At 44.9% G+C, this 13,003-nt stretch overlaps 1 protein-coding gene across 4 annotated transcripts in view; it reads right to left on the minus strand.

The window, feature by feature from the left end:
• Nucleotides 1-13,003, minus strand: part of acacb (acetyl-CoA carboxylase beta) — a 31,186-nt gene that overhangs the window by 12,878 nt on the left and 5,305 nt on the right. For 3 of the 4 annotated variants that reach the window (XM_032516414.1, XM_032516417.1, XM_032516416.1), the window contains 27 exons: nucleotides 12,469-12,601; nucleotides 12,217-12,355; nucleotides 11,884-11,993; nucleotides 11,678-11,759; nucleotides 11,479-11,577; nucleotides 11,267-11,376; nucleotides 11,052-11,162; nucleotides 10,754-10,963; nucleotides 10,495-10,665; nucleotides 10,212-10,373; nucleotides 9,963-10,126; nucleotides 9,472-9,622; nucleotides 9,274-9,377; nucleotides 9,100-9,181; nucleotides 8,865-9,010; nucleotides 8,626-8,776; nucleotides 8,393-8,527; nucleotides 7,972-8,118; nucleotides 7,707-7,895; nucleotides 7,513-7,613; nucleotides 7,319-7,407; nucleotides 7,103-7,227; nucleotides 6,896-7,009; nucleotides 826-939; nucleotides 646-735; nucleotides 445-563; nucleotides 151-174 (listed from right to left, as the gene is read on the minus strand). In XM_032516414.1, coding sequence (XP_032372305.1) covers nucleotides 151-174; nucleotides 445-563; nucleotides 646-735; nucleotides 826-939; nucleotides 6,896-7,009; nucleotides 7,103-7,227; nucleotides 7,319-7,407; nucleotides 7,513-7,613; nucleotides 7,707-7,895; nucleotides 7,972-8,118; nucleotides 8,393-8,527; nucleotides 8,626-8,776; nucleotides 8,865-9,010; nucleotides 9,100-9,181; nucleotides 9,274-9,377; nucleotides 9,472-9,622; nucleotides 9,963-10,126; nucleotides 10,212-10,373; nucleotides 10,495-10,665; nucleotides 10,754-10,963; nucleotides 11,052-11,162; nucleotides 11,267-11,376; nucleotides 11,479-11,577; nucleotides 11,678-11,759; nucleotides 11,884-11,993; nucleotides 12,217-12,355; nucleotides 12,469-12,601 — 3,372 coding nt within the window. The remainder of the gene's footprint in view (nucleotides 1-150; nucleotides 175-444; nucleotides 564-645; nucleotides 736-825; nucleotides 940-6,895; nucleotides 7,010-7,102; nucleotides 7,228-7,318; nucleotides 7,408-7,512; nucleotides 7,614-7,706; nucleotides 7,896-7,971; nucleotides 8,119-8,392; nucleotides 8,528-8,625; nucleotides 8,777-8,864; nucleotides 9,011-9,099; nucleotides 9,182-9,273; nucleotides 9,378-9,471; nucleotides 9,623-9,962; nucleotides 10,127-10,211; nucleotides 10,374-10,494; nucleotides 10,666-10,753; nucleotides 10,964-11,051; nucleotides 11,163-11,266; nucleotides 11,377-11,478; nucleotides 11,578-11,677; nucleotides 11,760-11,883; nucleotides 11,994-12,216; nucleotides 12,356-12,468; nucleotides 12,602-13,003) is intronic. The other variant, XM_032516415.1, reaches the window with a different exon arrangement.

The following is a 13,003-nucleotide window of genomic DNA, read 5'->3' on the forward strand; positions in this document are numbered from 1 at the left end:
TGAAGCTTGTCGTAAAAGCATTTCTGCGCTCAAAGCTGCGCTGGTTTCCAAGTTAGGTTGATAAATGAGGGACAGTGCATTATGCATGCATTGCTGCGAGACATACACAAGATCAGATAGTTTGGCTGGTTGGGAGGAGCTTTACTCTACCTGTTCAGAGTAGGGCTGCTCCCTCTGAAATCAAATGATCGACAGGTGAGTATCAGCAGTGGATGATCAAACTGTAACTCTACCTCAAGGCATTATGATCAAAGCACTTAACAAGGCGCTGTGCACAATCACATTAATGTCCATTGGGTGAAGGCATTTTTCATTCAATGTTAGCCATAAGCAGTTACAGCAGCAGTTTATAGGACTCCCAAGTCTGTTTTTTTGGTTTGATGAAATCCTGCTCGATCAGTCAAAGCACACACATCACATAGTTTAGAGAAGGAAACCTTTTACCTGTTTGGATGGGATGATGGCAGCATAAACTGAAAGTCTACAGCGCAAGTTCCATCCTGCAGCTGGTGATGCTGGATGCTATTCAGCTCATAGGCGATGTAACCTCTGCGCACATACACCTGAAAGTCCAAACAGAACATGTTATTATCACTAATAAAGAAATAAAAATGCATAATAAATGTGTGAATCTGCTGACCATACCTCCAAGGCAGCCATGCAGACAACTTGATTGGAGTGATAGAAGAAATTGGGCAAAACATCAAAAATGGAGGTTTCAGAAAGAATGAGTTTCTGTGCCAAAGAAATAAAAACAATATTCGTTTGACATTCCAGCTGCTACAAAACAATGATTGCAATGAAATTCCTGCACACAATGCTAACCTTTAAGTTTTCTGGACAAAACTGGTGGCCATACATGTCAATGGCTGACAGGAAAATTGACTCCACCTGGTTGTGCCTCAGTTCATATGATGGTAAATGGGAGGCAATCAAGACCTAAGAAACATTTACAAATATAGTATCAAGTCCATACAGATGGTATAACCTGATTGTTAAAAAGGGTGCATACCTTCATGAAATTTGAGAAACATTAGACAAAACTGTTGGTAGGGCTGGGCGACATTAAGATATATATTGTCAAAATGATATAAAGATTAAGATTAGACGATTTCCTAGGCAGATATTGATTTGGGACTATATTGGGTGGAAGAGCAGCCGAAGCACTACTACATGGGCACAGAGATCACGCAAAACCTCAAACCCCCCCAACTTCCATCAACACACCAGGTGTGAATAGCTGGTTATTTTTCCTACAGTAGACAGTGAATGGCGATGAACATAGTGGATTTTGTGAGAGACAAAGAGGATGAATTCTCAGACAGTCTAGATCCAGAAGCATACCTTTACAAACCAGAGTTTTCAGAAGAGGAGCTGCGTGGTTTGGAAATAGAACGACAGGAGGAGGAAGTTGCGCTCACTCAGGACATGAGGCATCTTGCAGTCCTTGACTTTTTTTCCAGTGTAATAAAGTCAACTGGGAAAAACGCCAAATGGACCCAATAAACAGCTGTCCACAGAGTAAGTGATTACTGTAAACATGACACTTGCTTATTTTATGGGATAGTTCCACCCATATACAGTGGAGCTTAAAAGTTTGGGCACCCCAGGTAAAAATTTGTATTATTGTATTATTGTATGTGCATAAAGCCAAGAAAAGATGGAAAAAATCCTCTCCGGGAACCATCACCTTATCGTGGTGGAGAGGTTTGTGTGTCCCTATGAACCTGAGGGCTGTGTTGTCTGGAGCTTTGTGCTCCTGGTAGGGTCTCCCATGGCAAAGAGGTCTCAGGGGAGGGGCCAGACAAAGAATGGTTCAAAAACTCTAATGGAATATCAAGGAAGGGATAGAGGGACCCTGCCCGGTGGAAGCCCGGGGCCCCCTTCTGGAGCCAGGCCCAGACGGTGGGCTCGTGAGCAAACGCCTGGTGGCCGGGTTTGCCACGAGCCCGGTCGGGCACAGCCCGAAGAAGCAACGTGGCACTTCTCCCTCCAGCCCATGGGCCCACCACCTGTGGGAGGATCCAAAGGGGTCGGTGCGCTGCCACATGGTGGCGGCGAAGGTCAGGGACTTCGACGGACCAGACCCGGGCGGCAGAGGCTGGCTCTTGGGACGTGGAATGTCACCTCTCTGTGGGGAAGGAGCCGGAACTTGTGCGGGAGGTGGAGCGCTATCAGTTAGATCTGGTGGGCTTACCTCTACGCACAGTCTCGGCTCTGGAATCGTACTCCTGGATAGGGGTGGACTCTGTCCTACTCTGGAGTTGCCCAGGGTGTGAGGGCGCCGGGCGGGTGTGGGGATACTCACAAGCCCCCGGCTGAGCGCCGCTGCGTTGGAGTTTACCCCGGTGGGCGAGAGGGTCGCCTCCCTACGCCTGCGGGTGTTGGGGGGGAAAACTCTGACTGTTGTTTGTGCGTATGCACCAAACAAGAGTTCGGAGTATTCGGCCTTCTTGGAGACCTGAATGGAGTCCTGTATGGGGCTCCAGTAGGGACTCCATTGTTCTCCTGGGGGACTTCAACGCACACGTTGGCATGATGGGGATACTTGGAGAGGCGTGATTGGGAGGAACGGCCTCCTGATCTAAACCGAGCGGTTGTCTGTTGTTGGACTTCTGTGCTAGTCATGGATTGTCCATCCCCAAAACCATGTTCGAACATAGGAATGTTCATAGTGTACGTGGTACCAGAGCACCCTAGGCCAAAGGTCAATGATCGATTTTATAATCGTTTCATCTGATCTGAGGCCGTATGTTTTGGACACTCGGGTGAAGAGAGGGGCAGAGCTGTCAACTGATCACCATCTGGTGGTGAGTTGGGTCAGGGGGTGGGGGAAGACTCTGAACAGACCTGGTAAGCCCAAACGTGTAGTGCGGGTAAACTGGGAACGTCTGGAAGAGGCCCCTGTCCGACGGACTTTCAACTCGCACCTCCGGTGGAGCTTTTCGTGCATCCCTGTGGAGGCTGGGGGCATTGAACCTGAGTGGACAATGTTCAAAGTCTCCATTGCTAAAGCTGCGGCAGCGAGCTGTGGTCTTAGGGTCTTAGGTGCCTCAAGGGGCGGTAGCCCACGAACACCCTGGTGGACACCGGTGGTCAGGGAAGCCGTCCGACTGAAGGAGTCTTTCCGGGATATGTTATCCCGGAGGACTCCGGAGGCAGTTGCAGGGTACCGACGGGCCCGAAGGGCTGCAGCCTCTGCCGTGACAGAGGCAAAGCAGCGGGTGTGGGAGAAGTTTCGGAGAAGACATGGAGAAGGACTTTCGGTCGGCACCAAGGTGCTTCTGGAAAACCGTTCGCACACCTCAGGAGGGGAAGCGAGGGACCATCCAAGCTGTATACAGTAAGATGGGACGTTGTTGACCTCAAGTGGGGAGGTAATAGAGCGGTGGAAGGAGCACTTTGAGGAACCTCCTAAATCCAGCTGACATGCCTCTGTGGTGGAGGCAGAGCAGGAGGATGATGGGGGATTGTCGTCAATTTCCCTGGTGGAAGTCGCTGAGGTAGTCAAACAACTCCACAGCGGCAAAGCCCCAGGGATTGATGAGATCCGTCCAGAAATGCTGAAAGCTCTGGGTGTGGAGGGAATGTCTTGGTTGACACGCCTCTTCAACATTGCGTGGAAGTCTGGACGGTGCCTAAGGAGTGGCAGACCGGGTGGGTGGTTCCCCTCTTCAAAAAGGGGGACCAGAGGGTGTGTGCCAACTACAGGGGTATCACACTTCTCAGCCTCCCTGGTAAAGTCTACTCCAAGGTGCTGGAAAGGAGGGTTCGGCCGATAGTCGACCTCGGATTGAAGAGGAACAATGCGGATTCCGTCCTGGCCGTGGAACAACGGATCAATCTTTACTCTCGCAAGGATCCTGGAGGGGGCCTGGGAATATGGCCAACCAGTCTACATGTGTTTTGTGGATCTGGAGAAGGCGTATGACCGGGTCCCCAGGAGAAATTGTGGAGGTGCTGCGGGAATATGGGGTGAGGGGTCCCTTCTCAGGGCCATCCAATCTCTGTATGACCAAAGCGAGAGCTGTGTGCGGGTTCTCGGCAGTAGTCGGACTCGTTCCAGGTGAGGGTTGGCCTCCGCCAGGGCTGCGCTTTGTCACCAATCCTGTTTGTAATATATATGGACAGGATATCGAGGCGTAGTCGGGCGGGGAGGGGTTGCAGTTCGGTGGGCTCGGGATCTCATCGTTGCTTTTTGCAGATGAGGTCCTGATGGCATCATTGGTCTGTGACCTTCAGCACTCACTGGATCGGTTTCCGTGTGTGAGCGGCTAGGATGAGGATCAGCACCTCTAAATTTGAGGCATGGTTTCTCACAGAAACCGATGGGTGCTTTCTCCGGGTAGGATTGAGTCCTTACCTCAAGTGAAGGAGTTTAAGTACCTTGGGGTCTTGTTCGCGAGTGAGGGGACCATGGAGCGTGAGATTGGTCGGAGAATCGGAGCACCGGTGTGGTATTACATTCTGTTTATCGCACCGTTGTGACGAAAGAGAGCGAGCCAGAAGGGAAAGCTCTCGATCTACCGGCAATTTTCGTTCCTACCCTCACCTATGGTCATGAAGGCTGGGTCATGACCGAAAGAACGAGATCAAGGTACAAGCGGCCGAAATGGGTTTCCTCAGGAGGGTGGCTGGCGTCTCCCTTAGAGAGGGTGAAAAAGCTCAGTCATCCGAGAGGAGCTCGGAGTAGAGCCGCTGCTCCTTCGCTTTTGAAAGGAGCCAGTTGAGGGGGTTCGGGCATTGGTAAGGATGCCTCCTGGGCGCTCCCTAGGAGGTGTTCCAGGCAAGTCCAACTGGGAGGAGACCTCGGGGAAGACCCAGGACTAGGTGGAGAGATTATATCTCCACCTGGCCTGGGAACGCGACCCGATACCGGATAAGCGGATGAAGATGGATGGATGGACATTCGTATAATATGTCACAAAAAGTTAGATTTTATTTCCGTCATTTACATTTTCAAAATAACAGAAAACAAAAAAATGGCGTCGGCAAAAGTTTGGGCACCCTGCAGTTAATACCTTGTACTGCTCCCTTTGGCAAGTATCACATCTTGGAAACACTTCTTGTAGCCAGCTAAGAGTCTTTCAATTCTTGTTTGAGGTATCTTTGCCCATTCTTTCTTACAAAAGTCTTCCAGTTCTTTGAGATTTCTGGGCTGTCTGTCAAGCACTGCTCTTTTAAAGGTCTATCCATAAAGTTTCAATTATGTTGAGGTCAGGAGATTGTGAAGACCATGGCAAAACCTTCAGTTTACGCCTCTTGATGTAATGCACCATGGATTTTGAGGTGTGTTTAGGATCATTATCCATTTGTAGAAGCCATCCTCTCTTTAACTTCAGCTTTTTCACAGATGGCATCAAGTAGCGTCCAAAATTTGTTGAAATTTTATTGAATCCATTTTTCCTTCTACTCGTGAAATGTTCCCTGTGCGACTGGCTGCAATACAACCCCAAAGAATGATTGATCCCCCCCCCATGCTTAACAGTTGGACAGAGGTTCTTGTCATTAAATTCTGTGCCCTTTCTTCTCCAAACGTACCTTTGCTCATTCCGGACAAAAAGTTATATTTTAACCTCATCGGTCCACAGAACTTGTTTCCACAATGCATCAGGCTTGTCTATATGTTCATTTGCAAACTTCAAACTCAGATTTTTGTGGTGAGGACGTAGAAGAGGTTTTTTTCAGACAACTCTTCCATGAAGACCATATTTGTACAAGTATCTCTTTATAGTGGAATGGTGTACCACAACTCCAGTGTCTGCCAGGTCTTTCTGGATGGATCGTGCAGTCAAACGTGGGTTTGGACTTGCTTATCTCACAATCCTGCGAGTTGTTCTGTCTGATATTTTTCTTGGTCTTCTAGATCTTGCTTTAACTTCCACTGTTCCTGATGACTGCCATTTCTTAATTACATTCCGAACAGAGGATATTGGCACCTAAATTATAGCCTTCTCCACTCTTTGTGAGCGTCAATTAGGTCAGGTCTCAGCTTTCCAAAGGGGGCGGTGCATGCTACAAACTCTGCAAGGCGCCCAAACTTTTGCAGATGCCATTTTTTTATTTTCTGTTATTTTGAAAGTGTAAATTATGGAAATCTAACTTTTTGTGACATATTATACGAATGTCTAATCTGTCATTTGATGCCTTTTGGAGATTTTTTTCCATCTTTTCTTGGCTTCTTTATGCACATTAATACAAATTTTTATCTGGGGTGCCCAAACTTATGAGCCCCACTGTAAGACCTGTACTCACACAGAGTTGCTGCGTGATCTCTGCGCCATGTAGCAGTGCTTCGGCTGTGCTTCCACACAATATAGTCCCAAATCAATATCTGCATCATCGCCTAGTTTTAATCTGCCTTGCTATTTGTACTCATAGTGAATATGCAGGCCACAAGAAGTAATTAGGTTGTTGTTGTTTTTTGTTGGCTCACTTTTACTCACAACTTGGTAACCAGTAACATAGGAGTCCATTCACTACGCTAAGTTAACTAGTGGCGGCGCTGCCGGTGTTGCACCGGACATTAAACAATGCATGCACTGAGACAAAAAATGTGTTGGCCCACCTATCTACAGCTAGGGGAGACCATGATAAGCCCTATTTAAAAAAACAGTGGCGTGTTCCTTTAACTTCACACAAGGATACAGAAATAGGTTTTTCAATGTGGTTATTTTAAATAGACTATTTAAATACTGAATTAAAAAGAAAATATGCTAACAATTGAAGATTTTGGCCATATAGCCCAACCCTTACCAATGGTCTAAAAAAAAAAAAATCACTTGAATCCAACTTGAGGTGACCTGTCTGCCAGGTGTACCTTAATTAAAACATATATTCAAAACAGACAGAATAGTGTTAAATTGACACTTATCAGGCGGTCTTAGATAGTTACCTGTCTGGCTCTTAAGGCCACCTTGGAGTTCTCCATCTTGCTGAGCTGCGTGAGCTCGTTCATAATGGCCATTAGCTCATCTGCCAGCATGGGATCCCTTCCACACAGTTGGTCCTGTAAAGGGGAACAAAGTCTTTTCATTAAAACCTAAATGTTAAAAACCTAATTGTTTCATTTACTGTATGCATGCCAGTGTTGAGGCCTTACTATGAGCATTGTGACTAGGAGGTTCTTCTTGGAGACCTGGGCATGAGAGAAGATGTACTCCAACACAGGATTCATGTCAGGTTTGTGCTGCTCTCTCAGGTTGATAACGCACTTGTCATAGTGAGCTGTTTGTGAGAACAAGAGTAAAATGATGACAAACAAACCATGGTTATTAAAGAAAATGCCTCATGTAGAGTATATAGAGCATACCAGTACCTTGCTGGAACTGCATCTCTACTTGCAGGTATTGCTTCAGCAGATCGAGAACCACAGACTTCATGTAACCACGAATTCCACTTCGGTACCTGGACCAGGCATATTGAAACATATGTCAATCAATGCAATATTGTTCTATTTGTTATTTATTACTGCTGTACAATCTGCTTCTGACAAAAAAGGAAATAACTAACCTCTGTACCAGCTGAACGATGCTCTGTGTGTTCATAAAGAACATCTCTCGGTCAGCCTTTCTCTGTAGAGTTGCTGCATGGCTGTCTAGAATATTTGCAATCTGAAATAAACAAAAAGAAACATGATGAGATTACATTGTATTTAAAGAACTTGCACAGCTGCGTCCAGCAGAATGCCACTGTGCTTCTCTCACCCTTTGGCTAGGGAACTGGCAGAGGACAGAAGTGATGTTGCTCGCGTACTGTGCCATGACTTTACGGATATCTTTTTCCACACTGGACGGAATGCGACTCGCTAGGCTCGTCATGATCTCCTGGAGTTCCAACAGCGGCAGTGAGGGGTCCCTTAAGGTCTTCATCAGGGTAGCAACCCACTGTTTCAGCTGCAGACATGAACATGCACCTATAATTAATAAAACTGATGATAGAAAAATCTGTGGCAGAAAGCCTGCTGTGTACCTTGCTGCTGAAGAGGGGCTCTTCAAGGCAGTAGCCGTCCATGACTTTAACCAAGTTTTCCAACACACAGTGAAACACCTGGTGAAGCTTTTCCCCGACAACGGGCAGTGGTTGTTGGGGTGGCAGTATGGCCGTGTTGAGCTCCACCTATGACAGGAGGTGAAGGCAGGACAAAAATGATTAAACATTAAAACATGGGACACATGATAATAAAAATAGAAACATAAACAATATTAAATATACCATGTTATGAGTAAATCTGGACAAACTCAGGCTAAAACGTGCCAAAAAATCTAATTTGATACTTTTTAGCCAAGACCCAAACATCAGAAGAATGTTATAAAGTTTTTTTTTTAATTATAAAGGCACAATTAAGTCAACAATTTATGCACTGGAAGTTGTAATTTTTCAAATAATTTACTGGATGTATACTGCTGGGGTCATCCAGATCTATACGTGCCACCACGCAGCCCGGCTGCAGAACCGCTCCAGGTCTCTTGACAAAGTGGACACAACCAGACTGCTCCAAGGTCAACGTCATCACCATCTTCATCACCTGAAACCACGGCGCAAACAGCCAGTCAATAAAAAATAACCAAAAGACATAACATGCCTTAAGAAATCAAATTTACAAAAAAAAGCTGTCACATTCACCTCAATCTCTGCATAGGTCTCTCCTGCAATAAGGTGGGCTCCATCGTCGACCAAGTACTGCAACAGTTTACCAGCAGAGGGCGACCTCAGCACCGTGGGATCCTTCTCCTTTTCAAAGACACAAGTCTTGTTGCCAACAGTGATGCGGTAGCTGTGGGGACAAAGTAATTCCGAATAAAATGAGTAAAACAAACATAGAAATGACTTGAATTCAAATCAACGGACTTAAGTACTCTTGCCTGTCCACTTCCTCCTTCATATAGCTGGTGTGGCTGCTGCCGTCGAAGGACAGCAAGAGGCCGCCATCATTCAGCCTGTGGACATCTATCTCAATGTTGGAGCCGTTCATTATGATGACAAAAGTGGTTGGTGATTGGCGAGCCACCTGCAGGCAACAGAAATGATAACTTTTGCAATTAATAAATCAAGAGGTTGAGTTAAACAAGGAACGTGTGAATGGAACAAGGCAGATACCTTGAGGCAGAACTTGACTCCTTCATATATTAATTCCACATTGACAGAGTTGAGGAGACTGGCTGCAGGCAGTACTTGGCCTCTACAGATGCAGCAGTTATTATAAGTCAATTATATAAACATACAGTAAGAATTGTAGTGAGACATTAATAAGAGGGCACTGTGTCGACTGACCTTTCCAGTGAATGCAGGTAGTCAGACATGCTCTTTCGGAAGCTTGCATCAGCAACATGCAAAGCCCCACAAACAATACCCAGCATGGTATCTGGTCTCTCAGCCTGTAGGAAGAGCATGTGGCTTTATTAAACAAAAAAAACACAGACAAGTACCTATCCGTGTAATGATTTATGGCACAGGTCTTCAGTCTCCTACCTGCACTTTCTCCGAAATGAGAAGATCCAGCCAGCCCGTGTCAATGTCATTGGTTCTGAAGCTTTCTGTCTCTAGTAACTTAATGAGGTATTCAACCGTGGTCCTGAAGTCACCTCTGATGGACAGTTCCTTCATAGCCACCACCATGTTCCTGAAGCACATAGCAAATATAACACCTAATAAACACATGCATCCTATGTGATTTTGATTTGTTTTGTGCTCTGAATTTACATTATTTTATCATAATAATAAGTCAACCCTCTATAACCTATAAAGAAGTTGCGTTAGTTGCAAAAGTATATTACACAATTGCCTTTGAAGATTGCATTATATTATTGGCAGGTCATTGCAATTTACACATTGTTTTATTACATCATGGGCAGTTACAACATAGGACGTTACTGACTGTTGCCTGAGAGGCCAAACCTGAAAGCTTAATGGCTAAAGATCAGATATGACATTGGAACAATAAAATACAAAAAAAGGCTCACGAAATGGCTTCTTCGCGGTTTTCGCCCCAGGAGAAACAGTGTCCAAACTGGGAGTCTGCAAATTCATGCAGGCCACCAGTTGCCCCCACGCTGAAATAACCCCAGACGTTTTTACTGCTGTGGAAGTTCAGCTCCTGCACTGTGCCAGAACTGGGCTTGAACCCCTGTGAGAGAGCGCAAGGATGACGAGTCAATTGTGCAAATCAAAAGAACATAACAAAACGGTTTGTTAATGAAACTGAGCTTTACCTCATCAGGGTTCTCACTGGTGATCCGAGCAGCTATGACGTGCCCTCTTGGAGATGGTATGCAGTCTGGAGCCTCTAGGTTAAGAACAGTGTCGCCCCACGGAGCTTCTCCATAAAGCAAGCGGATGTCCTTAATTCTATAAAGGGGGATTCCCATCGCAATCTATGTGAGATGAAACAAAAAGTCAAAATGGAAGGATTGGATCTCTGTCTATAGTCTCATTTGAAAGAGAATTACTCATTTTGCAACTTTGGAAATATTCTGCTTCTTCTTTTTCTTTTACCTGAAGCTGGGCGGCTGGCAGGTTTACATCTCCGATCATCTCTGTACAGGGATGTTCCACCTGGAGGCGAGGATTCAACTCCAGGAAATGGAAACTTCCGTCTTCAGAGTAAAGATATTCCACAGTACCTGCACTCACATAGCCCACCATCTTGGCCAGTCGCACAGCACACTGGGACAGAAAGAAGAGACCAAATGTCAAGCCTCAACTAGAGGAGCTAATTAGGGTTGGATAATAAACAAATTAAACGTAAACTGACCCGTTCCATTTGTTCGAATGTTGAAGGAGCAGCTACGGTGGCAGGAGCCTCCTCTATGATCTTCTGATGCCTTCTCTGGATGGAGCAGTCTCGTCCAAACAAAGAGATGGCATTTCCATACTCATCAGCCAATATCTGAACCTCAAGGTGCCTGGCATGCTGAGCCAGCTGCATGATGAAGATAGGCGAGCCGGGTACCTCTGTTTGAACCTGCATTTAAAACAAAACAAATTATAAAGTTAGCTGTAAGAACGAAATCAGATTCAACTGTATAAAATGGGTATAAATTACATCAAACCTGTCTAAAGAAACTTGGAAAATCTTGAGAACTTTCTACTTTGCGGATACCCTTTCCACCTCCACCCTCAGAGGCCTTGATAACAACCGGATAACCAATTTTCTCAGCCCCCTGCGAAGAAAAAACACATCAAATATAGCAAAAGATACTTGCTTGAAGGGAATCATGTTGGAGTAAATAAAAAAACACATGATGACTTTGCTTAATATGCTTACTGCCAGCCCTTCGTCTACATCAAGAACACAGCCGTTTTTGTAGATCTCTGGAGGAACACTGATTACATTGCCCAGGAGTTGGTCGTCCTCTTCCCAGTCTACTCTCAGACCTAGAGCACCACAACACACAAGGACAGAGTATAAAAACACTGACATAGACTAAGTAGAGTTTGTGTTACTACACTGAGACAGTGCAGGAGTTAAATCATCACCTGAGCCGGTCCATGGTAGTGTGGGAATGTCAGCAGTCTGAGCCACAATGGCAGAAGCTACTTTATCCCCAAGAGCCCACATGGCCTTACTGGATGGCCCTAAAAAAATAAAGTAAATTACCAATGAGATCTGACAAAGGTGCGAATAAACAAAATAAAAAATAAAGTGAACTTTCTGTAATTTCAAACTGGATTTTACCCAAGAACGATATTCCTGCTTTGTCCAACAGCTCAGGCAGTTTGGGATTTTCTGAGGCATGACCCCAACCGGCCCATACAGCCTGTTAACAGTTATACACACAGACATGCCATTTATCACAGCTTTTTAATGGAAGGTAGGCAAGGTCAAAGAGATAAAAGGTTACAGACCAGAAATATGTTGTTTAGATGAATGGTGAAGAGTACCTGCACTGGGATTCTTTTAGCAATGTCCACTATCAGCTCTACGTTGGCGTAGTTGTTGTTGTTGGACCCACCGGGTACAGGCACATAATGGTCTGCCATTTTAATGTATTCTATAGGGGAAAAAAAGAGTAATATTTATTTGATGATTAATTCTAATAATTTATTGATTCAGTACAAGCTTACAGAGATCACTTTCTATGTCCCTTTGGTCAAACAGCTTACAGTTTATAGTGCTTGGCTGGACCGTAGAGGCCAGCGCTATGTAAACATGAAAGTCTGTCACTAAGTCACTGAGTGAGTAAAAACAAACTGAAGTATCATGTTCACAATGACCTGCATTAGCTTTCAAGTCTTCAGGGGTAACCATAACAACAAAACGGATGGTCCTTTCATTGCGAAACATTTCGTAGGACCAGCGACGGATAGAACGCATACATTTGACAGCAGCTATCCCGTTGTTAGCAATCAGCACCTGGAACAGAAACAGAAACCACTTATGAAGCTCTAAAAAAGGAAACGCTGCAAATTATCATTAAACAATGAAAAATAGAGATTTAAAAATACAGGGAGGTTTTTCATTCTTACTTTATCAATGACACGGTTGCCACCAAAACGGGTGACGAACTCAGCAGGAGAGGCCACGGTGAAGTCCCTCTGTAGATCCATCTTTCTGTGTTTACGTCCTTTATTCACCAAGTGAAGACCAGACATGCTAGGCCTGGAGTATAAAAATCTCGGTTAGTAGTCTTGTCCAATAACACAGCAAAACCCAATTACCTGGGTGTATTGTACTGCTCTGTTTATATGAGCTAAAACAAATATCAAATAATCAAGGACATGTCAGACCCGAGCAGGGAAAACAAGCATCAAACTACAGGGCTCCTCTACAGTCATTGTGGTAAACATCAGTGTTGGTGAGTAACTATTTATTAATTACAAAATAATATCAAGTAATAATAATAAGTACCTGTAATCCGTTACACTTACTGGGAAAAACTACCTGTAAATAATGTTCATGATTACATTGGATATATTGGAATATTTGTGTAAAACACTAGGCTATATGTTGAATACTTTTAATGTTGTTGCTTTGCATGTTTTTCATGTGCACAATGTTTAA

Source organism: Etheostoma spectabile, chromosome 5, assembly GCF_008692095.1.
Source record: "Etheostoma spectabile isolate EspeVRDwgs_2016 chromosome 5, UIUC_Espe_1.0, whole genome shotgun sequence".
NCBI classification, from domain to species: Eukaryota; Metazoa; Chordata; class Actinopteri; order Perciformes; family Percidae; genus Etheostoma; species Etheostoma spectabile.